Genomic DNA, 27,523 nt, shown 5'->3' on the forward strand with positions numbered 1-27,523 from the left:
ACAACACTATTCAAATAATACTTGTTATTGAGGGGGGCACCCACAGTGGTACCCTCCACTGCCTGTTTATCCCCTTTTCCTCACCCAGTTACCCGTGTCCTGCATCTTAAGTATAACTACCTCCCTGTATCTTGTCAATCAACCCCTCACTCCCTAATGATCTGGAGCTCATCCAGCTCCAGACCTCTAACACGGTCTATGAGAAGCTGCAGCTGGATACTCTTCTCATAGGTGTAGTCAACAAGAATACTAGAATACTGGAAAAAGAAGGGTCTCAGCCCAAAACATTGCCTGTTTACTCTTTTCCATAGGTGCTGCCTGGCCTGCTGAGTTCCTCAAGCATCTTGTGTGCGTCGCTTCGGATTTCCAGCATCTGCAGACGTTCTCATGATAGGGATACTGGAGGTCTCCCCGTCATCCCACATCCTCCAAAAGGAGAATTCTACTGTCTTGCCTCATATTCTCACTGCTCCAATTGTGGAATAAGAAAAAAAGAGACTTGCCAGAGACACACCTCAGCCTCTGCCTCTCCTCGCCAAAGCTTCAAGCTCCCTCACTCTAACCCTGTCAAACCCTCATAATGGCCACTCTTGAACTGGCCACTCTGCTTACACCTAACTTCTTTTTATTGGCCCTTGCCAAGTTCCCAACTTCCCAACAATCTCAAGTGCTGCCAAATGTCCCAACTGGCCCTGCTCGCTTTAAATCTTACAGTCACTCACCACAACAGCTTGCACTACCTCAAGCCCCCCTCCCCACACCAATTCAGTTCTTGATCCCTGATAGTTAATCTTAACTAAATGCAAATATAAACATCAGCTACAGCAATTTAAGAAAACTGCCATCTCAGTGGAAAAGTGGCAATAGTACAGTGGATAATTTTAATTCCTTCCAGGTCACAAAAGGTAACCCTTATGCAAGAAAGGGAAACAGCTCTATAGATGGCATATAATGGTCCAAATAAATGAAAGAAAAATTGTACCAGAGAATCCTTTTACAACCAATGGATCAGAATTCATGAACAGCATTCCAATTTGAGTATTAAGGGACTTTTTAAAAATATGACAAAAGCTGAGTAATTGGGCACATATTGACAGAAAAACTGCTTAACATATATTCAAATAATTTGGCTTTTCATTAGAAGCTCCAATTTATATTACTCTTCAGCCTAATTTAGTCTCTTTATCATTAGCAATACATGTGGAAAAGCAACTATTTCATATTCAACCTGCAATTATGATAAAAAAATATACACATCATTTTATTTTCTATACAAATTTAATAATATTCACAGTAATTGAAAACATATCAAAGGATCTTTGTTAAAAGATAATAACTATCATAATCCACTTTTATTAATATTCACAAAAATTGTACTGTTGCTGTTACATGACGTTCATCATACATTAGTTAAAACTGTTCTTAAATGTGCAATGAAACAGTCTAACTTTTTGTAACATAAGCAAAACTGGGCTTTGCAAAATTGTTCCTAGACAACATCAGACTTCACACCTGAAAGAAGTCTGAAAACGAAGTCAAATGCATACTTATGAATCAGGAAGCAGACAGCTGCAAATACTGGACACCCACAATAAAAGCAGAAAGCATTGGAAAGACTCAGGTTAGTTAAGTCAGTGCATCTGGATCCAAAGATGAGAAAATGTTCGGAGTGTGGCCTTTCTTCAGTGTAGAAGAACACCTCATCTATCAAAAGAAATGATCAGGTTGAAACTTTAACTGTCTCGAGAGAGAGAGAGAGCTGCTGGATTTACTATTTATAACATTTTCTTTTCATATGCCATCTGCAACATCGTGCTGTTTAGTTTTCTCTCTCAGATAGAGATTGACTGTGCATTTCCAGCATATTTTGTTTCTGTCAAGAGGGATCCCTCCTTACGTACAAATTAAAGCTAAATATGACCATCAAATTGCATAAAGATGCAATAAATAAATGAGTTAATTTCTTATCTAATCAGAATTTTGTGGACAAACACTATTAGTCTGATGCAGCTAATTACCCGAGTTCAAAAGGGCCAGGAAGTAACGTTTGGCTAGCTGACAGAATTACTGACTCGTCAATATGATTCTTACCACCAATACTGCCAGTTTCTATCCTGGCTTCTATGACGTACAGCTGAGCCCAGCATCAGGGGGCTCCCTCCTAACGTAGAATGGAAAAGCAGTAAGGGGCAGCCACTCCTAAGTCGTGCCAAAATGTAATTAAATAGCAGAAAAATGGAGCATCACATTACATTCTGTTTTTGATTGCCTGAAAGTTGATCACTGAACAAATGCTCATATAAATAGCAGCTATAGCAATTAAAGAAAATTACTATCTCAGATGCAAAGTGACAATGGGAGGGTGGTCAATTTTAATTCCTTCCAGGTCACTATAGGTAACCCTTGTGCAGAAAGAGGAGACTTTCTATAAGAGAAGTATAATAGTCCAAATAAACAAGAGAAAAATATACATCAGAAGATTCTTATACAGCCAATGGATGGGAATTCATGGCAAAAAATTAGGGACTTTTAAAAATATTAAAAAAAGCTGAGTAACTGGGCAACTAATTCAATGATGGAGCCCTATCAGCCTACATGATGGCATCTCTGAGCTGGCAACAGACCCATTTATTTAAATACACTTTAGAATATATTCATTAAACACTGAATGTCCCAGGAGGACAGCGGTTAAATAAAACCCCACAACCTTTGTGCCCAACTCTTTGATCAAGCCAACTTGCTTTTTGCAATTGTGGCCAGCCAAAAAGCTTCAGTTAGATAAGCTTCTGGCAAGTTGCTCTTCTTTACTCTTCACCTGTTGGTGCACAGTTAGTGCGGTGAGAATGGCTCCAGGGGCTGTGTTGTGTTCTATCTGCGAGATGTATTCTTTCTGGGTGACCTTCAGCCTCCTGATAACCACATTTACACCAGGTTCACCGAGTTGCAGCTCCTTGAGAACATGTCAAGGAACTAGAGCTGCAGCTCAATAACCTTCAGCTCATAAGGGAAACTGAGAAGCTGATAGATAGTAACTACAGGGAGGTAGTCATCCCTAGGTTGCAGGCGGCAAATAACTGGGTGACTGTCAGGAGAGGGAAAGGAAATGTGCAGACAGTGCAGAGTACCGCAGTAGCCATTCCCCTCAATAAATAAATAAATATACCGCTTTGGATATTGATATGGGGAATGACGTTTCTGGGGTCAGCCTCAGCGACTGGGTCTCTGCCACTGAGTCTGACGTTGTGACGGCGGGACGAGGAGGGGAGAAGAGGACTAGTGATAGGGGATTCCACAGAAGGAGGAGCAGGCACAAGATTCCGTGGACATGAAAGAGACAGTCACACAGAGCTAGGGTCAAGGACGTCTTGGATCAGGGCCACTGCATTTTAAAGGGGGAGGGTGAGCAGCCAAAGGTCTTAGAAACATAGAAAATAGGTGCAGGAGTAGGCCATTCGGCCCCTTGAGCCCGCACCGCCATTCAGTATGATCACGGCTGATCATCCAACTCAGAACCCTGTACCTGCCTTCTCTCCGTACCCCCGATCCCTTTAGCCACAAAGGCCATACCTAACTCCCTCTTAAATATAGCCAATGAACTGTCCTCAACTGTTTCCTGTGGCAGAGAATTCCACAATGTCTTGATACATATTGGCAGTAATGGCATACACAGGAAAAGGACCTGAAGAGAGAATTTAGGGAGGTTGACTGGGAAAATCAGGTTGGTGCTGGATCCCAAGAGACAGAACTTGTAGAATGCCTGAGGTGGCTTTTCAGAGCAACAAGTGGTTGAGCCCACTAGGGGAAAGGCTATTCTGGATTGGGTGTTCTATAAAGAACTGGATTTGATGAGGGAGTTTAATGAAAAGCAACCCTTAGGAGACAGTAATCATAATATGATAACCTGCAGCCTGCAATTTGAGAGGGAGAAGCTAAAGTATCACAGTGGACAGTGGAGTAAAGGGAATTATAGAAGCATGGAAGAAGAGCTGGCCAAAGTTCATTACAATGGGACACTAGCAGGGATGATGACAGAACAGCAATGGCTGGAGTTTCTGGGAGAAATTTGGAAGGCGCATGATGTATACGTCCCAAAGAGGAAGTATTCTAAAGGCAGGATGGCACAACTATGGCTGACAAGGGAAGTAAAAAATAACGTAAAAGTGAAAGAGAGGGCATATAATAGAGCAAAAATTAGTGGGAAGTTAGAGGATTAGGAAGCCTTTAAAAACCAACAGAAGATAACTAAAAAAACCATAAGAAGAGACAGATGAAATATGAAGGTGACCTAGCCAACAATATCAAAAGTGATACCAACATTTTTTCCAGATATATAAAGAGTAAAAGAGGGGTGAGAGTAGTAATCAGACCGCTGGAGAATGATGCTGGAGAAGTAGTAATAGGGAAAAAGGAAGCGGCAGATGAACTAAATAAGTATCTTGTATCCATCTTCACTGTGGAAAACACTAGCAGTATTCTGGAGGTTCAAGGGTGTCAGGGGCAGAAGCGAGCGCAATCGCTATAACGAGAGAGAAGTTGCTCGGGAAGCTGAAAGCTCTATAGGTAGAGAAGTTATCTGGACCAGATGGACTACACCATTGAGGTCTGAAAGAGGTATCTGAAGAGATTGTGCAACATTAGGAATGACCTTTCAAGAAGCACTAGATTCTGGCATGGTTCTGGACAACTGGCAAATACCACTCCACTCTTCAAGAAGGGAGAGAGGCAAAATATATTATTGCCCATTTAGCCTGACCTCAGTTGTTGGGAGGATGTTAAGTCAGCTGTTAAGGATGAGATATTAGATATACTTGGAGGTACACGATAAAATAGGCTGACCAATTAGAAGATTGGGCAAGGAAGTGGCAGATGGAATACAGTGTCTGGAAGTGTATGGTTATGCACTTTGGTAGACGGAACAAAAGCAAAGATTATTTTCTAAACAGACAGAAAATTCAAAGATCCGAGGTACAAAGGGACTTGGGTGTCCTCATGCACAATTCCCTGAAGGTTAAGAAGGTGAATGTAATGTTAGCATTCATTTCAAGGGCACTAGAATATAAAAGCAAGGATGTAATGCTGAGGCTTTATAAGGCATTGGGGAGGCTTCACTTGGAGTATTTTGGGCCCCTTTTCTAAGAAAGGATGTGTTGACATTGGGGAGGGTTCAGCAGAGGTTCAGAAGAATGATTCTGGGAATGAAAGGGTTAATGAATAAGGAGCATTTGATGGCTATGGGTCTCTACTCACTGGAATTTAGGAAAATGGGGGGGGCCAGGTGGAATCTCATTTAAACCTATCAAATGTAGGAATGCCTAGGTAGGGTGGTTGTGGAGGAGATGTTTCCTATAGTGGGGGGGGGGGGGTCTAGGACCAGAAGACACGGCTACAGAGCAGAGGGACATCCATTTAGAACAAAGATGAGAAGGAATTTCTTTAGCCAAACGGTGGTGAATCTATGGAATTCATTGCCACAGGTGGCTGTGGAGGGGAGGTTATTGGGTGTATTTAAGGGGCAGGTTAATAGATTCTTGATTAGTCAGAGTGTGAAAGGTTATGGAGAGAAGGTAAGAGCATGGGGTTGCAAAGGAAAATGGATCAGTCATGATAAAATGGCAGAACAGATTGGATGGACTGAACGGTATAATTCTGCTCCTATTTCTTATGCACAGTTGTAACTCACTGAGGAAAATGATCACAATGGAACATAGAAACAATAGCACTGAAGTATCAGGAAATAAACTGTATCTTGAAATGTCATGTCATTGGTTTCCTGTGCAATAAATTATACGCACAGCTACGTCTTTGGTGTTTATTCTAGAGCACAGAGTTCATAAGTCTTTCTTATTTGATAATTCTCTACTTAGAGGAAGTAAACATTTTATTGTTTATGATGGTCCAAATCTATAAATCCCAAAAATTTTCCATTGTAGAGTGCGATATCAGCAGCAACACAAAATGGAGTCAAAAAAGATGGAATTTTTTTCTATAAATGGTCCTAATATTCTTCATCCATTCTTGTCATTGTAATTTTACAGGTATGTTAAACACCTAAAACCCTTTGAAGACAACAGCAGCATTCTCACATTAAATTTAATAATGGAACTATTTTCTATTTAACCTGGTACTATAAATATCAGATAAGAGATGTTAGTAATTAGAAATTTACAGAATCTAGTGGATAAATGCCCATCCTGGGTGGAATGCAGTGACGACCACCAATTCTAAATCTTTGTTGAGCTAACTGGTCTTAACTGGATGAGATTTGGGTATTGCCCTGCTTTAGTGTCTCTTAGGGTCACTAATCAGGAGGATTTTAAGGGATAGAAATAGGAAAAATCATTTAAATGCTATGTTTACACAAGTTATCAAACAGATATCTTCAAACCATATTTACAGGAAAGGCCTTGCAATATTAACAGATCTTTCATGTTCCTTGATACTTGCATAAATTCTTTAAATATATAGAGAGATTGCTAAAAATACAGAGTATGAACAAGCAGATAATACCAGAACTTCTTAAAATTCTGCTTACTTTAACTTGGATTAAAATGAAACTCTGAACATTTGATTTGACTTCAAATGGTAAAATAAGATTTAGTTTACCCGTAGTAAGCTTCTCATTTGCTTCTTTTATGATCAGTCCCTGTGGTCATCTTTTTCTTTATAACGACTGCCATTGGCGTGCTTACTTCTCCTCTCTTTACTCTTGGCACTCTCACAATCGGAATCCCTCTCCTCTCTCCTGTTGTGATCATTCTTCCTGTACTTGTCTCGATCATCATGCCTGTTTTCAGACCTCTCTTTTCTCGGCATTTTCTCTCGTTGATAACTCTGCCTTTCGTCTTCATGTCTTGTCTCTCTCCCATCACTGTGGTTGCATCTTGAGTCTCTACTTGACTTTTCACTGCACGATCCTCGGCTATTTTGATCATTTCTTCGCCGCTCGTCCCTCTCCAAGTTCCTAGACTGATTTCTCTCATCCCATTTCTCTCTATTTCTCATTTCATCTACTCCATCTGAGTGCTTTCTTTTATTTGTTGTTCCTCTTTGGTCAACACTGCGGTCTCCATGACAGTCTCGGTTTGTGTTGGCATACTTCTCATATCCCTCATCCTCCCTTTCTCTCTTAATTCTTACTGCTGGTGTAGGCGAATGACTTCGGAGAGAGGACTTGGCGAATTGCTTGGAGCTTTGTTCCTCCTTTTCCAACTTCAGTTTTTTCTCCTTTTTTTCTTTCTTCTTCTTCTTTTTCTTTTCTGGAAATCAAATATATTCAGGTAATTCTGTGTTCAAGACAGAGACAATGGTAGCTGCAAAATATGGACATTTCTAGAAACCATCAGTAACCACTATTCATGGGGATATGTAGCCAAGTAAAGCACTGTATCTAATGCCAATTTGAGGAAATCACCAGTTTGATAATTCCATTACCAGTGCGGCGGCAAAATCTGTAAATTTATTGGTGTAACTTGATGCAGTCAGTGTTGAGAGAGAATTTTTATCCTCACTTTGTCATTAAATGAGTATGGATGGGTGCTTAATATTTTGCAGATACTAGGTTGGCTGACAGGCCAACTCCCATGCTATACAACACCTTGAATCTCTGAGAATAGTTCCATAATTTCTATCTCCAATACCTCCAAGGCTAATTCTTCCTGGTACTCTGGGATGCAGATCAAACCCTAGGGATTCGTCAGCTTTCAGTCCCATTAATTTCTTCAGCACTTTTCTTTTAGTATCAATAATGATTTCCTTAATTCCTCCATTCTCTGACATTAACGGGAAGTTATGGTCAATGGCCTCCCTGTAACGACATCCCTGGAAAAGGTTCACCCATTAATTCCCTTTTCATACCTTTTTTCCGTTTTTTAGTTGGCACCTCACTAGCAATCTCGTCAGAGGACTCAGAGGACACTGAGGCTGGCGGAGGTGCTTTTGGTCCACAGCCTTCCTCTCTCAGTGTTCTTGTCACATCATCGATATCATCTCCATCTTTTGGAGGGCGATAATTGGCTACATGGTCAACACGGATTGTCCTTCCCTTAATCTAAAAGGTGAATATGTGTAGGTTACAAGAACGTGAGCTAGTAGTCTACATTCAGCTGATAGTTCAAATCATGTTTACCCTGCCTTTTCCATAACCCTTTGGACCTGGCTTTGTTGGACCTTGGCCTTCAAAGGTTTATATTATTCTTATTTTCCTTGAGTTGTGATTGTGCTTCTAGTCAAGAATATTAAAAATTTATTAACTCCTGAGGCTCCTTGAATTTTAATCAAATCAGTCATGGTGTTTTCCAGTAGGAAAACAAAGAGACTCTGACTGTAGCAGCAAAGGGACACAGAGTAATTCAGCAAGGAAGCAAGCCCTTCTGCCCAACCTGTCCTTGCTGATCAAGGTGCTCATCTCAGCTAGTCCCATTTGCCCATGTCTGGCCCATATCCTGCTCCCCCTTTCCTTTCCTTGTATTTATCCTAATGTTTTTTAAGCATTATTTGCACCTGTCTCTACCACTTGCTCTGAAAGCTTGTTCCATTTCTGTAACACCCTGTCTGCATGAAGAAGTTTCCCTTCCAATTCCTTTTGAATCTTTCTCCTCTTACCTTAAACCTATACCCTCTAGTTTTTGGTTCTAAAGTGCCTTGAAAAAGTATTCAGCCCCCACAACTATTTTCACCTTTTACTGCCTCATTTTCTGAATTTAAAATATATTGAAGTAGGAATTTTTAAGCTAATCTACAATATATTGTGCACCATGTCAAATCAAAAGAAAAAATCTAATACTTGTTACCAATTTACTAAAAATTAAAAACCAAAATTGTGAGGTTGCAAAAGTACTCCTCTCCTTTGTAATTACTATGCTAACCTTCCTCAGGTGCAATACTGTATATTACCTGACCAACTCACTCAATTTGTGGGCATACTGTAGAAAACTAGAGGATCATCTATTTTCAATGAATTCATAATAAATACTCTCTGTAAAGTCCAACAATACGGTAAATTTTCAACAGAACCAACTAAAATGAAGACAAAAGAGCATTCAGGACAAGTGTGGAAATGATAATAGAGAAGCACAAATCTGGGGAAGGGTACGAGATTATCTCAAAGATAATTCTCAGTTAAATTGATCAATATCCCTGCCTGTAATACTCATTTATGTGAACAAAGGGTTGGGGGCTGAATACTTTTACAAGACCCTGTATTTCCCTGGGAAAAAAAGACTGCGTGCATTTATCCTATCCTTGCCCCTTATAATAGGCCTTGGTCATTAACTCCAGCCTGTATGAATAGAATCACCACAGGAAGTGCATGTCTAAAAATATCGGTTCAGCTTTAGCTTCAAGTCTTTCCTGCCCATATATCCATAGAACTATAGAAAACCTACAGCACAATACAGGCCCTTTGGCCCACAAAGCTGTGCTGAACATGTCCTTACCTAAGAATTACTAGGCTTACCCATAGCCCTATATTTTTCTAAGCTCCATGTACCTATTCAGGAAGTCTCTTAAAAGACCCTATTGTTTCCACCTCCAACACTGCCACCGGCAGCCCATTCCAAGCACTCACCACCACTCTCTGCATGAAAAACTTACCCCTGACAGCTCCTTTGCACCTACTTCCAAGCACCTTAAATCTATGCCCTCTTGGGCTAGCCATTTCAGCCCTGGGAAAAAGCCTCTGACTATCCAAACGATCAACCTGCCATAGTTTGCACCATATACGATGGTCATCTAGGCTAGGGCTGGAATTCTGACAATAAAATTCAGCCAGAAAGCAACAAATACTTGTAGGATTACAGGAAAAAAAATTTTAAAGAGTAAATGTATTAGGACAAATGAATCTAGATAAAGTCAGCCTGAGAAGTTACTTGGAGAAGAGCAGGAATGAGCAAATATGGTGTTTCCATACACCGTGCACTATACTGTAAATTTCCTGAAAAGTTTTACATTGAGTAAATCAGAACAATGCTGACCCACTGAGTGATACAGTTTGAATAAGCTGGAACTTTAATTATTGAATTTGTACCATGTACCAAGAGCCTTCTAATATAAAAACTACTCCCAAAACATTATCATCTTGGTCCTCTAGGGCCAAGGAAGCAAGTACATTATCACTTGGGCTGTTGTTAATGCACATCCCTCAAGGACAATAGCTAAAAGGTTTAAATGGATCATGTTAATAGTAGATAGCTTTCTAATTTTCTTTTGTTTGCAGGGTAAAATAGCATTTACAAGTTTCACAGATAAATCTGTTGTTAGTTTAAAATAAATAGCAGCTTATTTCTAATGTAATTATGAATGCAGATTGGTGCAGAGTTCAAATGGATTCGTTGCTTTTCACATTGGACCCAGATCAAGCCTGCCTTTACGGAAAGGGGCAGAGATATACGAGGTGACATTCAAGGAAGTACGTGATCCAATTCTGACTTCTACACTCACCTTGATTCCATTAAAGTTGTCCACAGCTAAAATGGTGCTCCTCTGATCTTCATAGCAGAGAAAGCAGAAGCCTTTTGATTTCCCGGTCTTCTTGTCTCGCACAAGATTGATGTTAACAACCTCCCCATACCTGTCACAAGGAAATTAATGGTTCACTGGATATCATCCCCTCTTCCAACTGCAGCTTCATCAGATATTGTGCAGCCCCCAACTCCTCCACAGCAATCTCATCTGTACATGTTGCATCGCACTCAGTAGTCCTTCACTCAGCTTGATTGGAAGGGGTTAACCTCTGATTTCTTCCTCACCCACCTCCACTCTGCAGTATCCCATCAATCCCGGGTAGGGGTGGTGAGGAGGCAAAATCAGAAAGGTAAATTAAGAAAATTGCTGTTGATTCCTGTCACCAATTCTGCACATTCTTACTGGAATTGACATCAGAAACACAGTACATTATTACCTCATAATACACAAACTCCATTATATGTACTGTTTATGATAAATCCTATTCCTCCATCTTCCCTTTTTTTTAACACCAGTCCACAGCCTCAATACAATTAAGCCTTGTCTGGCTATTCACATCAACCCCTCTTCCAGATTTATTTTTCACACTCTGACATTCCACAACATAGCCCCCTCGCTGCTTTTCTTTTCATTTCAGAAGGTTCAGTCAATTCAAGTGATTACCCTCCCTACATCTCTCTGCCTTCCTCCTTTACCTCTGCCTTTAAACTTTTTTGAGACTATGTGGTTACTTATTGTTGCTCTCTTCAAGGAGATATTTGAAATGTTTCATCACATTTCATTCATTACACAATGAAAGATCAATTATCTAAGACCACCAAACTGGCACTTAAGGGGTATGGCTGGGCTAACAGTGGGGCACAGTTGAAAGAGTTCCCAGCCCAACATCACATTAGCTGATATTTAGGCAGTACTAGAGTAACAGAGAAACATTACTATCAAACTGTCAAGAAGGTGCTGGTGTGAAATTGTGCCACCTACAGGGAGTAAACTACATCGTTTTCACAAATACTGAAAAGATTAATCAAACACACATTATTGGTGCTTGTAAGAACCTTAGAAATAGCATCAAGAGTGAGCCATTAAAAGCTCTTTGTGCCTGCTCTACCACTCAATAAGACCATTTCTGACTTTCGCTTCCGTGCCATTTTCCTGCACCTTCTGATTCCCCTAATTTCCAAAAACTTACCAGTCTCTTTTTAGAATGTATTTCATGATTGAGCTTGCAGGCCCTTGTCCAGCTGCGAGGGACTACACTGCTGATTGTTGGGACAAGATAGATTTAAAACCGTACTGCACTTTTCAGAAGGTCGATTATGTACAAGAGCCTCCTTTGTTGTGCTACACCTGTTGTGACATAGGAAGTGAGGCTGACTATGCACAGCAACATCCTGCTTTCCCACTGAACAGCTGCTCCACATAAACAAAGATCCTTGCTTAATCTTTAGGTGATCTAAATTAAGGCTACAATTGCCAGAGAGAGAGAGAAACTGCTGTTAAATGCTCAAGGATAAACTTCAAGAGATGATCAAAATGAGTTTAGATGTGCTGCCTCTGTGGTTGAATATAGTCAATAGTCATAGTCATACTTTATAATCCCGGGGGAAATTGGTTTTCGTTTGGGATTAATAAAGTATGACTATGACTGATATGACTTGATTATAATATCCTGATATTATAATCAAGACTTAGATTTGTTTGCTAGCCACTTAGTTAAAGTACACAAATAGGACACATCAGTGTAATGTCATGTCAGTGTGATAATGGCCTCAGCAGGGGAATAATGAAAAATATGAAGAAAACTACTCACTGTGAAAACACACAGATAATATCCCCTTCTGTTAATTCATAAGGCAAGCCACCTAGGAACAAGAGAGAAAGATAATACTTACAGATAAAACCAATCTCACATGTCTGATGTCAAACTTTACAAAAACAATAAATTTGCACAATTAGAACTACACTAGTTTCAGTAGCTATAAAATCTGATGTTGACAGTCTGCATAATTTATAATAGAAATACATGTGAGAATGGAAACAATTAGCAACCTATTGTGAAATAATTATTTTCAGCAAAGAATGCAACAATTTCTCTTGAGAAACTGACCTGATAACAAATATCTATTCAGCATTTTTCTTCCACAGTACCTACAGAGTGCTGTGGTAAATGAGAGGCTGATACTGTTTTAAATATTTATTTGATCAATTTAATTTTACTGTTAGGTTTTCTTAATTCTATAGTTTTGATTTGCAGTGGTAAACAAGTGGTAACAAGAAGCTTGCCAGCTTCCCAGATAATTAGCTGACAAGTTATTGCCAATCATCTCAGAAATGATAGCACTGGGAATAAAAATCTGTCAATTCTGCTTATGCATAACATGTTTTAGCACACCCAACAGAATCTTGTAAATCTTTTTCTGCACACTTTCCAGTTTAGTAAGCTACATCAGGGTAACCAAAACGGAGTACAATACTCAAGTGTACTTACACAGCAGACATTTCCGGAGAAAGGATTAATATGTTCTTTTAGAAATCTCTCCATCTATCTTTGAACACAAGCAGTAAACAAATTACAACTGTCTTATGTGCACTTTTTAATATCCTATGGAAACAACAGGAATACTGCAGATGCTGGAAATTCAAGCAACACACATCAAAGTTGCTGGTGAACGCAGCAGGCCAGGCAGCATCTCTAGGAAGAGGTACAGTCGACGTTTCAGGCCGAGTGTCCTGACGAAGGGTCTCGGCCTGAAACGTCGACTGTACCTCTTCCTAGAGATGCTGCCTGGCCTGCTGCGTTCACCAGTAACTTTGATGTGTGTTGCTAATATGGGGTGTATGGGGTGTATGGGGTGTCAGGGAGGGGTAGCACCTCTGGTGGGGGAACATGTCGCGTCCTTTTCAGGGCGGTTAGTCCACCTTTGGTCCCCACCTGGCACTCAGCTCTCACCTGTGGCTCCCTGTAGCTGTTTGCATGCGACAGCGGCCACACCCCGGGCAACGGCTTCGACAAGCCAGCTAAACCAGGTGAGGGTAGCCGACGGGTCTCAAACCCTCGGTGAGATAGGGAGATGTCTATCCCAGCATGTGAAGACAGACTCTGGTGGATTGAGCGGACGAGACCTATGGAAGGTCCAACGGTCAAGAAGGCGGTCTCTGCAAATGTCGTGGAACATGTAGAGCAGGACAAGACACAGAAGACGTCCTGGTCATCCACTGCGCATAGTCCCATCTCCAGCCGTCTAGACTCTGTCTTGTCACTGGATCCAGATGGGAATTGGGAAGAGGGAGTGAGGCTGACGCTGCGCAACTCTCCCTCACTTAAATCCAAATCATGTGCTAGTCTCGACACCATCATAATGGTGTCGAGGTCCTCATCGACGTCAACGATGGACGAACAACCTAATATCCTATGGAGCAGTTTTGGAGTTTTTCCATTTGAATATATGATAGTGATGATTGCAACAGTGGCTAAAGCTCCTGGTAGAGGTGAAGCTTCACTGTAGTTGACAGGGTGCTTGACTACGGACTTTACTCAGAATCCACCAAGTTCAGTGGCTATTGAATGATGAGGAATAGGGTAAAGGTGACACAAGAGCTCAGGGGCAACTTTATATTTAATGTTATGGTATAGAATCAGGAATCAAGCTGACATTAAATGTATGCAGCTTGAAGAACTTTCCACTCAGCTCTCTCCCCCCACCTTGAGTATGTTCCCCAAGTCACACTGCAAATGTTGCTGTGAAAGAAGCCATTGAGCACCACTGCATTTGGAGTGACAGAGCAGCAATGATTATCCTTGATAAAGGCCTCTCTGATTCTCACAGACACATAGGTTAAATTGCCTTTCACCTGACTGGAAGTACACCACTGCATTCTTTCCATTTCTCTGTCTCCTTCGCACCTGTTCTGATGATGCCACTTTTCATGCTAATGTTTATGATTTTTAAAAAAATTCAAGATGCAGCACAGTAACAGACTCTTCCAGCCCAATGAGCCTACGGTGCCCAATTACACCCCTGTGACCAATTAACCTACTAACCGGTACACCTTTGGAATGTGTGAGGAAACCTATTGCCGGAGAACATACAGACTCCTTATAGACAGCAGCAGGAAGTCTTTTCTCAACTGAGTTTCCCTCTCTACCATATTTGACAGGACCTTTGACTGTCACCTTTCCACTCTCCACATTCATGCTCACATCCCTTCTCCTGCCTTTCCTCCATCGCTCCCAGAACCAGACCACAGCTGACCTTGTTCTTCACCTCTAGTCAGCAGCCTTCACTTTTAGTGGATCACTCTCCATCCTACAACACCTTCCCATGAAGCCAGAGGAGCTTTGTCTTCCTTCTTGCCTCTCCCAGTCCAAAGGCACACACGCCTCTTCCAGGTACAGCAGAACTTTACTAGTTATTCTTTACGTATTTGCTGCTCACATTGTAGTTATGCCTCAATTGAATAGACTTTACTACTTACAACCTTCATATACATGAGGAGTAAAAATTGTTACGTCACATCTCCGTCTAGATGTGCAATGAATAGTAATTTATAATAAATAGTATGGACAACATAACATAGAAATACTGTTGCGTCAGCATGAGTTAAGTAGTCTGATGGCCTGGTGGAAGAAGCTGTCCCAGAGCCTGTTGGTCCTGGCTTTTATGCTGTAGTATTGTTTCCCGGATGGTAGCAGCTGGAATATTGTGGTTGGAGTGATTCGGGTCCCCAATGATCCTTCAGTCCATTTTTACACACCTGTCTTTGTAAATGTCCTGAATAGTGGGAAGTTCACATCTACAGATGAGATGGGCTGTCTGCACCACTCTCTGCAGAGTCCTGTGATTGAGGGAAGTACAGTTCCCATACCAGGTAGTGATGCAGCCAGTCAAAATGTTCTCAGTTGTGCCCCGATGGAAAGTTCTTAGGATTTGAGGGCCCACACCATCTGATGTGAAAGAAGTGCTGTTGCGCCTTTTTCACTACACAGCCAGTATGTATATACCATGTGAGATCCTCAGTGATGTTTATGCCGAGGAACTTAAAGCTGTTCACCCTCTCAACCCCAGATCCATTGATGTCAATGTCAATAGAGGTTAGCCTGTCCCCATTCCTCCTGTAATCCACAACCAGTTCCTTTGTTTTTGCGACATTGAGGGACAGGTTGTTTTAATGACACCACTGTGTCAGGGTGATGACTTCTTCTCTGTAGGCTTCCTCATTATTGTTTGAGATTAGGCCACTCAGTGAGTGTCATCAGCAAATTTAATTAGCAGATTGGATCTGTCATGGGTATACAGAGAGTAAAGGAGGGGGCTTAGTACACAGCCTTAAGGGATTCCTTTGTTGAGGGTCAGAAGGCAGAGGTGAGGGAGCCCACTCTTAGCACCTGCTGGCAATCTGACAGGAAGTCCAGGATCCAGCTACACAAGGCAGGATGAAGGCCAATGTTTCTGAGCTTCTTGTCAAGCCTGGAGGGAATTATGGTGTTGAATGCTGAATTTAGTCTAAGAACAGCATTCTCATATAAGCATCCCTCTTCTCCAGATGTGTAAGGACGGTGTGTAGAGCTGTGGCTATTGCATCATCTGTCGATTGGTTATGTCGGTAGGTGAATTGTAGGGGATCCAGTGTGGGTGGTAGCATGCTGCAGATGTAGTCCTTGACCAGCCTCTCAAAACATTTGCTTATAGATGAGCGTAGTGCAGTGGACGTGATCTATATGGATTTTAGTAAGGCATTTGACAAGGTTCCACATGGTAGGCTTACTCAGAAAGTTAGAAGGCATGGGATCCAGGGAAGTTTGGCCAGGTGGATTCAGAAATGGCTTGCCTGCAGAAAGCAGAGGGAGTACATTCGGATTCGAGGGTTGTGACTAGTGGTATCCCACAAGGATCGGTTCTGGGACCTCTACTTTTTGAGATTTTTATTAACGACCTGGATGTGGGGGTAGAAGGGTGGGTTGGAAAGTTTGCAGACGACACAAAGGTTGGTGGTGTTGTGGATAGTGTAGAGCATTGTCGAAGATTGGAGAGAGAGATTGATAGGATGCAGAAGTGGGCTGAGAAGTGGCAGATGGAGTTCAACCCGGAGAAATGTGAGGTGGTACACTTTGGAAGGACAAACTCTAAGGCAGAGTACAAAGTAAATGGCATAATAATTGGTAGCGTAGAGGAGCAGAGGGATCTGGGGGTACGTGTCCACAGATCCCTGAAAGTTGCCTCACAGGTGGATAGGGTAGTTAAGAAAGCTTACGGGGTGTTAGCTTTCATAAGTTGAGGGATAGAGTTTAAGAGTTGCGAGGTAATGATGCAGCTCTATAAAACTCTGGTTAGGCCACACTTGGAGTACTGTGCCCAGTTCTGGTCGTCTCACTATAGGAAGGATGTGGAAGCACTGGAAAGGGTACAGAGGAGATTTATCAGGATGCTGCCTGGATTAGAGAGTATGCATTATGATCAGACATTAAGGGAGCCAGGGCTTTACTCTTTGGAGAGAAGGGAGGATGAGAGGAGACATGATAGAGGTATACAAGATATTAAGAGGAATAGAGTGGACAGCTAGCGCCTCTTCCCAAGGGCACTACTGCTCAATACAAGAGGACATGGCTTTAAGGTAAGGGGTGGGAAGTTCAAGGGTGATATTAGAGAAAGGTTTTTTACTCAGAGAGTGGTTGGTGCGTGGAATGCACTGCCTGAGTCAGTGGTGGAGGCAGATACACGAGTGAAATTTAAGAGACTACTAGACGGGTATATGGAGGAATTTAAGGTGGGGGGTTAAATGGGAGGCAGGGTTTGAGGGTCAGCACGACATTGTGGGCCGAAGGGCCTGTACTGTGCTGTACTATGTTCTATGTTCTATTATTGAGGTGAGGGTGACAGGACGCCAGTTGTTCAGACATATTACCTTGGTCTTTTTTGGTACTGGAACAATGGTGGATGTTTTGAAGCAGGAGGGCAGTCTATACTGGGAGAGGGAGAGATTAAAAATGTCTGTAAACACACCTGCAAGTTGTGCCGCGCACATCCGGTCCCGCAGCTTTGCGACTGTTCACTCGCTGGAAATACCCATGTACTTCGGCCTCAGACATGACAGACCTGCAGGTCGCATCAGCTGTAGGTCTCCTCAGGGGCTCATCAGTATTGGCGACATCGAATCACCGTTTCCAAGTGCAGAATACGTTATAATTTTATCCAAACACTTCTGTTCATTCTGACAATGTGACCCTGAGGTCTACTTTGATTTCCCCGCCCTTCGCCTTCTACAGCATTAGAGCAAGCTCAAGAACATCATCCAACAAGACACAATAGCTAGTGCTAGACTGAATAGAGTAGCAAATATTTCCACCTTTGCTGTTTTTAGTAAATTCCAACATTTTCAGCTAATTGCACAGACTGTTTACACCTTCTTCAGTTCCTTGCTCTCTATATTGTCCTGCCCAGGCTTGCGTATCTAGATGACTAGGATACAACCTCCACGGTCAAATGACGGACAGAGGCCTCAGACTCAGCCTTCTTCAGACCAACGTATTTGTTTATTTGCTTTACTACCATCTCCTTTCACTTTGCACAATCATGTCTTCGTGTGATTTAGTCTCCTCTCCTTTCTACCTTCTACAGACTTTTCACCTTTTGATCCTTCCATCCCTTTTCCTGCATTTCAAAAGCCATTTATGTCTAATTATGGCTGATCCCCAATTATGCTTCTCTCCATATTTCCAATATTTCTAATTTGTCTTTTTTTTAGTTCTATGCTTAAATATCTGACACCAATAACAAAATGTTAGGGGGGAGCAAACTTGCATAACAAAAAGGAGGTTCTTTGCACGAAAACCAAAACATTTACTAATTGATAACCACCTAAATTAATTAAGAAAACTTCCTGAAAACATTGATTATGGTGGATTCCATTACTTTGTTAATTATGGCAAATAAGACTTTGCAATGAGCTGTGAAGTTATCTTAAAGATTCCTCTGCAATCAGTTCAAAATTGTCAATTCCGTTAGACAGAGGAGAGGTGAAGAGTTTCAATACCAGGAATTAGAATGTGAAGGTTCTGGCTGAGAAGTAAAATTTGACAGTTACACTGAAGAACTTTTTTATGAATTGCAGGATATTAATCAGAGCTAGAGGAGCAAATTCCTTTAAGCAAAGAATGCAGCTCAGTTCACTGAGACATTTAGCACTTGTTACAACAGGATATAATCCAGTATAATGAGTTATCAAATTAAAACTTTGATCACAGATCTTATATAGCTTTATACCCATGACCGTGTGGCTACTTACAGCTCCAACACCATATTCAAGTTTGCGGATGTCACCGACGTTGTGGGGCATATGAAAGGTGGTGATGCGTTAGCATACATGTGGGAGATTGTAAACTTGGCTGAGTGGTGTCGTAACAACAACCATTCACTCAACGTGAGCAAGACCAAGAAAATGATTGTAGACTTCAGGAGGGGGAAACCAGAGGTCAATGAGCCAGTAATCATTGGAGGATGAAAGGTGGGGAAGGTCAGTAACTTTAAATTCCACTGTGTCACTCTCTCAGAGGACTTGTCGCATAAACGTAATTGCAAATAAACCACAACAGCACTTCTACTTCTGCAGGAGTCTTTGGAGGTTTAGCATGACATCAAAAACCTTGACAAAATTCTACAGATGTGCAGTGGAAAATGTATTGACTGGCTACATTATGGCCTGGTATGGGAACACCAATGCTCTGAATGGGAAATCCTACAAAAGGTAGTGGATTTGGCCCAGTACATCACGGGTAAAGTCCTTCCAAACATTGAGCGCATCTACATGAAAAGTTGTCATAGAAAAGCAGCATCCATAATCAGAGGTCCTCACCATCCGGGACAGCTCTTTTCTTGCTGCTGCCTCAAGTAGAGGGTACAAGAGCCTCAAGACTCACACCATCAGGTTCAAGAACAGTTACTACCCCTCAAACATCAGACTCTTGAACAAGAGGATAACTACATTCATCTGTTGAGATGGTCCTACTTTAAGGACTCATTATCTTGTTATTTCATGCTCTTGCTGTTTATATTTGCATTAGTACAGTTTGTAGCCTTCTATGCTCTTCTTGATTTTTCATTGATTCTGTTTAGTTACTGTTCTATAGATTTGCTGAGAATGCCCACAGGAAAAATAATCTTGGGGGTTGTATGTGGTGACACTTATGTACTCTGATAATAAATCTACTTTGAACTTAGATCTACATAAATTAGAGAGGAAGTCTGATGAACTAGAAATGAAAGACAGCCAAATGGAAGAAAGTGCTTCTTTTCACTATGAAATGAGACAGCTGTCCAGAAGTGAATGAAGTGGTAGAACCATTTCTGAACTAAAACATCTTAAACCATTTTATTTATGAAATACATTTAAACAGAGGATGTAGAATTATTCTTACAGAGAATGTAAAATCATTCCTTCAAAGCCACGAAGACTTTAATAAATATGACTGATGGGGTTAATGAATAATTATACCTAAACTCAGAAAGCTAAGTCTTTGCAGTCTTAGAAAGTGTGCTTCGAAAAGTGTGCGATTACATGAATAGGTTAGGGAAACAGAGTAATATTCCAGTTTAAAACACCGAACTATAGTTATGCATAAGTTACGTAGTTTCAACCACTACTTCAAATCACTCAGACTGTTGCCAGACATTTTTAAGTGGAGAGATGATTAAAAGTGAACAACTAATGTGAGCCACATAAAATACGATGCATTAACCCAAGACAGATATCAATTATTCACACAAATAGTTTTAATAGGATCAGTCTTGAAGCCCACTTACATCTTGATGTACGGTAAGTATCCAGAGTTCACTCAGCAACTATCAGGATGGCAGTTAGAAATCCAAGTTGATGTGTGTGAATTACAGCCACAAACAGACGTCCTCTCAGAAGACAATGAATTAGCATGTCGGAGATTGAACCTCCAGAATAATAGTCCGTCAGTAATAACAGTGACTAACAACAGCCCCATGCCATCACCCTTGTTCATTTTTATCTATGATTTTCATAGATTAAAATGAACAAGGGTGATGGCATGGGGCTGTTGTTAGTCACTTCTCAATTAATTCTGGAATTTGGAAAAAAATTTCATGCAATTGAGACTTAATCATCTAAATAAAGATGAATTCAATTTTATTTAGATAGTAAACGAGCCAATGCCAGGAGGCTGCAAAAAGGTTCACTTACCCAGGAAGACCCACGCACTGTCCTTGTACTCTGAGTGCCAGGATACTTTGTCTTGAATGCCCAGCTGTGCCTCTCTATCATTTAACTCATTGATGAGCTTCACTTTTGTGAGTGCACTATGTGGGTTTAAAAAAGAGCAGTTGCTTAAACACCAACACAAATGTGCCTCTGCAACTAAACAGCAATCTGCTGAGTTTACACACTTACACACTTCTTCCTCAGCCAACTGAATCAAAGCATTTCAGAATAATCTCTGTCACTAAGACCATGTATTTCTAGTTCAATACAACAATCTTCTCCACTTAACTTCATCCTTACTAATTATACAACATTATTATCACTTCTCAACTTCACATTCCCAGAGCAGCCACGTTCAACAGTTAGTCCAGCTGACTGGAGACAGCTGTAGGAGGAAGATTGATATTGAGTGCCATCCATCAATCACTCAATATTTAAACAGTTCAAAGTATAAACCTCCAAAAATACATTACATTTGCATATCTAAGTGACAAAAAAATCAGAATTTCCATGATAGCAAACCTCAGGCATGAACAATTTTATTACTTGTTGTTTATTCGTGGCATTAATGCTTCCCAAGTCCATATCCTCCAATATCATTTTACATCAAGGTGCTGAGCAACTTTTGTCAAAAATTCATCGTCCTGACTAATGATTATGGTTCAGCATTAGATTTGTATTCTATTCTTCACACTGTATAAAATCTCTAAATGTTGGTTGGAAAATCGCTGAAAAAGAGAGGCTGAGATATGGCAGGAAAAGGCGGAGTCAAGTGATGATGGCGCTAAACAGCGACTCTTTTGCTTGCATCTTCGGAAACAGCTTTATTTCTATCTTCGATATCTTTTTTTTTCCCTTAAAAGGTTCTTTTGAAGACCCTGATCTGGAGTTACGAGCTGACTTTGGTTCTTTGCGGGGATGGGACGCTCCCTCAGGGCCTCACGACCGGCCGCTTTTCAATATGCCAAGGATGCGGCCTGGGAAGCTAGCATGCCGGCTTCTCATGGCTCTCGAAGCGGGCTGATTCAAGGCTGGTGCTGCCACCACCGACTGATGCGTCACGGGAGAGCAAGGAAGACCAGGAGCAGTGGGCTGGCTGTTAGCTGTGTGCCCAGACGCAACAGACTCTTAACGCCATAAATCAGCGAGTTGTTTTGTTATGTCTCCTCTCTCGCTGTGAAACATGGACAATTCTTTTTCGAATACCAGGTGAACGAGTACTCTTTGCGGCACTGCAAGACTGTGTCTTTACTCATGCTTTGCAGCATGCTTGAGTGCTCAGTGTGGGGTGCCGATGCTTTTTTGCTGGTGGGGAGGGGTGGGGGTCGTTGCTTTGCTGCTGCTTGTGCGTGGGAGGGGGAGAGTTGGGAGTCTAGCATTTAACTGTCAATTCTTTGGGGTGCTCCTCTGTTTTCGTGGATGTTTGCAAAGAAAACAGGATGTATATTGTATACATTTCTGATATTAAATGTACCCATTGAAACCTACTGAAGATGTGCAAGTCAGAGTGAAGGGATTTAGGATGTTTTGGATGGAGAGATTTCACAACATCTGTCTAAGCAGTAGCCCCTGTTACATTTATACTCAAATTCCATTTCTTGGAGATTTGACTGTTAATGCAAGTTTCACTCCAACAACTACCGAAGTTCATCTTCTTGCACAGATCCATGCAGTTAAGGAGGACTTTCTTCCTCCAGTCTTGTAGGTTCTGAGATAGGTAACGAGGCTAAAGTAAGATCACACACTATGCCGCACATAGGCAAGAGGTTCTTGGACAGTTGTAGGCCACTTACAATGGTGCTATTACACTCTTAAGGAGGTTCAAGAAACAAGATTAAAATGCTCCTGTGTGCTGGTTATCACTTACTTAACATGACTGGGGTTACACTACTTACTTTGGGACTCTGATTACCAGGTGTACGACTGCCCATTGGTGTTGACCAAGTTTAGTGAGAGTCTAAATTCTGGGGATGTTGACCTGGGAGAGGAAATAACCCATTAGTGAGATGAAAGATTTTGCAAGGTAACATTAGTGGTATCTCTCCGGTGTTCTGACGTGGTTTCTGCAAGTAGTCCATATGCCAGAAGTATACACAGGAGTCAGAAGATCACTGTGTCAGGTAGGTCATAGCCTTTGTGCTCTGTCATGGCATCCGTTTTCCTCTGTCCATCAAGAATGTTCACAAATTTTATACATCCAGAACACACCTCCTATTGGAGTGGAGTTATTTAAGGGACAAATGGCAATCAATTTAATCTTCAATGCCTCCACTCTGAAACCAAGATCATTCCAACTTCAGTCACTGAGGTGCAGAAAGCAGGCAATGTTTGGTAAGCACAAGCTCAGAGGTTGAGCTCCAAGACATCACCGACTCATTCCCTGAATCATGTAAGACAAAGCACCTTACCAGGTGAAATCCACACAAAGCATTATCCTCCACTAACCCATTCACTGTCCTTTAACAAAGTCCATCGACACAGAGCCCGGAGCAGGCCCACAGCCTCAGTTCAAGGTCACAATCAGAATCAGATCAGGCTTATTATCACCGGCATGTGTTGTGAAATTTGTTAACTTAGCAGCAGCAGCTCAATGCAATACACAATACAGAAGAAAAAATAAGTAAATAAATTACAGTATACACTTATTGAATAGATTAAAAATCATGCAAAAAACACAAATTATATTAAAAGTGAGGTAGTGTAAAGGGTTCAATGTCTATTTAGGAATCAGATGGCAGAGGGGAAGAAGTTGTTCCTGAATCGCTGAGTGTTTGACTTCAGGCTTCTGTATCTCCTACCTGATGGTAACAGTGAGAAGAGGGCATGCCCTGGGTGCTGGAGGTCCTTATTAATGGACACTGCCTTTCTGAGACACCGTTCCCTAAAGATGTCCTGGGTACTTTGTAGGCTAGTACCCAAGATGGAGCCGACTAAATTTACAACCCTCTGCAGCTTCTTTCGGTCCTGTACAGTAGCCCCGCACCCCCCCACCAGACAGTGATGCAGCCTGTCAGAATGCTCTCCACGGTACATTTATAGAAGTTTTTGAGTGTATTTGTTGACATAACAACTCTCTTCAAGATCCTAATGAAGTATAGTCACCGTCTTGCCTCCTTTGTAACTGCTTCAATGTGCTGGGACCAGGTTAGATCCTCACTGATCATGACACCCAAGAACTTGAAACTGCTCAGTCTCTCTACTTCTGATCTATGAGGATTGGTATGTGTACCTTCATCTTACCCTTCCTGAAGTCCACAATCAGCTCTTTCGTCTTACTGACATTGAGTGCCAGGTTGTTACTGTGGCACCATTCCACTAGTTGGCATATCTCACTCCTGTACACCCTCTCATCACCACCTGAGATTCTGCCGATAATGGTTGTATCGTCAGCAAATTTATAGATGGTATTTGAGCTATGCCTAGCCACACAAACATGGGGAAAGAGAGAGTAGAGCAGTGGGCTAAGCACACACCCCTGAGGTGCACCAGTGTTGATCGTCAGCGTAGAGGATATGTTATCTCCACTCCGCACAGAGTGTAGTCTTCCGGTTAGGAAGTCGAGGATCCAATTGGAGAGGGAGGTACAGAGGCCCAGGCTCTGCAACTTCTCAATCAGGATTGTGGGAATGATGGTATTAAATGCTGAGCTATAGTCGATGAACAGCATCCTGATGTAGGTGTTTTGTGTTGGCTAGGTGGTCTAAAGCCATGTGAAGAGCCATGGAAACAGCCATGGAGATTGCATCTGCCATTGATCTGTTGTGATGATAGGCAAATTGCAATGTGTCCAGGTCCTTGCTGAGGAAGGAGTTCAGTCTAGTCATGACCAACCTCTCAAAGTATTTCATCACTGTAGATGTGAGTGCTACCGGGCGATGGTTATTAAGGCAGCCCACACCATTCTTCTTAGATTGAGTGAGGTCTGATTGATCTAAGCGCATGGCTGATTTGGAAAAGTCGGGTATGGGCCGGAATTTGGCAGCAGGGTCCAGGACTAGAGTGTATCAACGTGACAGGGCCTAAGTCCTAGTGTGAGGGATGACCTGGTGTTTGGATGATTTAAGCACCGGGCTGAATAGATTGAAAACGTTGGGTGTCGGGATCGGAGGCGAGGAGTCGGGCCGGTTTTGCTCACAGCTCCATGCTCCATAGGCTGTCTACAAGAAGGGTCAGACCGTCTCTATTTCCTGAGGAGACTGAGGTCCTTTAACATCTGTTGGACGATGCTGAGGATGTTCTACGAGTCTGTGGTGACCAGTGCTATCATGTTTGCTGTTGTGTGGTGGGGCAGCAGGCTGAGGGTAGCAGACACCAACAGAATCAACAAACTCATTCGTAAGGCCAGTGATGTTGTGGGGATGGAACTGGACTCTCTGACGGTGGTGTCTGTAAAGAGGATGCTGTCTAAGTTGCATGCCATCTTGGACAATGTCTCCCATCCACTACATAATGTACTGGTTGGGCACAGGAGTACATTCAGCCAGAGACTCATTCTACCGAGATGCAACACTGAGCGTCATAGGAAGTCATTCCTGCCTGTGGCCATCAAACTTTACAACTCCTCCCTTGGAGGGTCAGACACTCTGAGCCAATAGGCTGGTCCTGAACTTATTTCCATCTGGCATAATTTACATATTATTATTTAATTATTTAGGGTTTATATTGCTATACTTATACTCTATTCTTGGTTGGTGCAACTGTAACGAAACCCAATTTCCCTCAGGATCAATAAAGTATGTCTATCTATCTCCTCCACTCCGCATGGTGCTGAGGCTGTAAGACTGCTCCGAGGTGATTTGTCCCACTGTGTGATGAACTGAAGCTGTGGCTGGGGAACTGCTCTGGCCTTTGTGTCTATGGACTCACTTTCTGAATGGTGCTGCTTTCTTTTGTTTGTACGATTTGTGTTTTTTTTTCTCTAAGCTCATTGGTCTTGTTTTAATGTGTTCTTTTGGCTTTCCTGTTTTGTGGCTGCCTGCAAGCAAATGAATCTCAAGGTTGTAAAATTTATACATACTTTGATAATAAATGTATTTTGAACATGGAAGAATTTGTAATTGCTGAGCTCCCTCTTTTTCCCCAACTATCTTTTCTCTTATCGCTAGTTTCCTGTTGTTATGTTAATGGAGTTTTCTCTCTCTTAAGGCATGGCAGAGCTTTCAATCTCTGTGCATAGTTAATTAGCCACTGAATTATCTAGTACTTCACATTTCTCTGGGACGTAAGTCAGAGTTTTTTCCCCAAGGTCAGAACAGAAATCTTAGTTTCATCTGCAGTTTCCAGCATTAAAATGTAAACAATGATGACAATGGTGTGTGGATTCCACATCAAAATAAACTCAGTCATGACATATTAACTTTCATACGAGGAAGTCACTGACATACACCTGGCTAGCTCATTCTTGATAGTACAAACCCACTCCTTGAAGGCCCCTTTCTTCTCTGGTTTGCCCTAGTACAAGATCAACTGACAGTCTTATTTTACAAGCTAACTAGTTCAGACCTGTTCTAACTGTGAGAAGCAATATCACTATCTGAGCTTCTGAGTCTGCAGGTTCTAATGGCGAAGTGACTTTCAGGTCTCTTGTTACTGGAGTTGTCCAAAAGTTCTTGACATTCTGGGCTCTAGTTTCAAACTGAGGATTGGAAGTTGCCCAGTGTGGGATCAGCTACCACATGGGCTGACAGAACAAGCTCTTACTAAACGGCAAGGAGCTCCTATTGGATCTACTGCATGAAGGTGAACACACACACACGCGAGGGAGACCAGGCCGAGCCATAAATACTCTTGCTTGGCGTCTATTCGCTGACCTATCTTATCCTGGCATCTAGGCTGCAACAGACACTGGAGGGGAGACTCCAGTTAAACAAAGCAATCCAGGTCAGATAACTTTTGGCCACTGAGACTGATCACCAGGACCACACACCGGTAAACTGAGAATCGAGAGGGCCGGTGCTCGGAACAGGAGGCTTGGCTGCCCCTTCCGAATAAAAATGATCATTTGCCAACACAAACAGCAACAGCGGACTACCGACCCATTTCGAGCACGGATATTTACTCGCTCTAGCGACCCGAGTTATGAAACTAACAAGCGCAGCAGCTTTGAGTCCCTACTCACTTCATATTGTCGCCCTTCCCGTCGTCACGGCCGCGTTCTACTTCCGGCTAAACAACAAAGAGACGGGAGCCCCTACAGCTCCGCCGACACGGCCATCTACTGGCGCAATGCGGCAGGGACAGGCACCATATCAATAGATTATCATTTACCTTTTAAATTTGGAAGTTTTAAACACTGCACATTATGACTATTTGTGCGCATTTGAATTAATGCAGGTACAGGACGCTGGAAATGTTGGAATCTGGAGCAATTAGGACAAATTAATAATTCGACACAGAATTAATGCAGTTTCTATAAATGCAGATTAATGCAGCACAGGGATAAAAATGGATATGAATGTCAAAAGAAGAAGATAATTACAGCATCTGGACGTCTGAAACAAAAACCGGAAATGTAGGGAAACACTCAACTGGTGAGGCGGCATTGGTGGGGAGAAAGACAAGGTTAATGTTTGAGATCAGCTATCCTTCATCAGAAATGGAAAAGTGAGAAACAAGAACTTTTAAGTTGCAGAGAGGAAAGATAAAGTTGAAAGAACTCGGCAGGGAATTACATGAAAGGCGTACCTCAATGTTGTCAAGGTAATACGTACATTAAGAATTGGTAGTTAAAGATAGAAAAAAAACGATGAAAACACTGAAGCAGAAAGGGATAATCAAATCTGCAGGGAAAGGAGAAAAGAGTGGTTATCTTTAAATGATTAAAATCCATACTAAGTTCTGA

At 41.8% G+C, this 27,523-nt stretch overlaps 1 protein-coding gene across 1 annotated transcript; it reads right to left on the bottom strand.

The window, feature by feature from the left end:
- On the bottom strand, positions 1-26,842 carry rbmx2 (RNA binding motif protein X-linked 2). Its single transcript, XM_063060719.1, has 7 exons — positions 26,801-26,842; positions 20,665-20,780; positions 12,272-12,323; positions 10,438-10,567; positions 7,855-8,047; positions 6,604-7,256; positions 1-1,704 (listed from the first exon to the last, which is right to left on the bottom strand). The coding sequence occupies exons 1-6, from the start codon at positions 26,803-26,805 to the stop codon at positions 6,637-6,639; spliced, it is 1,116 nt and encodes a 371-aa protein (XP_062916789.1). The 5' UTR covers positions 26,806-26,842; the 3' UTR covers positions 1-1,704; positions 6,604-6,636.
- Between the last annotated feature and the right edge of the window lie 681 nt (positions 26,843-27,523).

This window comes from Mobula hypostoma, chromosome 10, assembly GCF_963921235.1.
Source record: "Mobula hypostoma chromosome 10, sMobHyp1.1, whole genome shotgun sequence".
Classification (NCBI taxonomy): Eukaryota; Metazoa; Chordata; class Chondrichthyes; order Myliobatiformes; family Myliobatidae; genus Mobula; species Mobula hypostoma.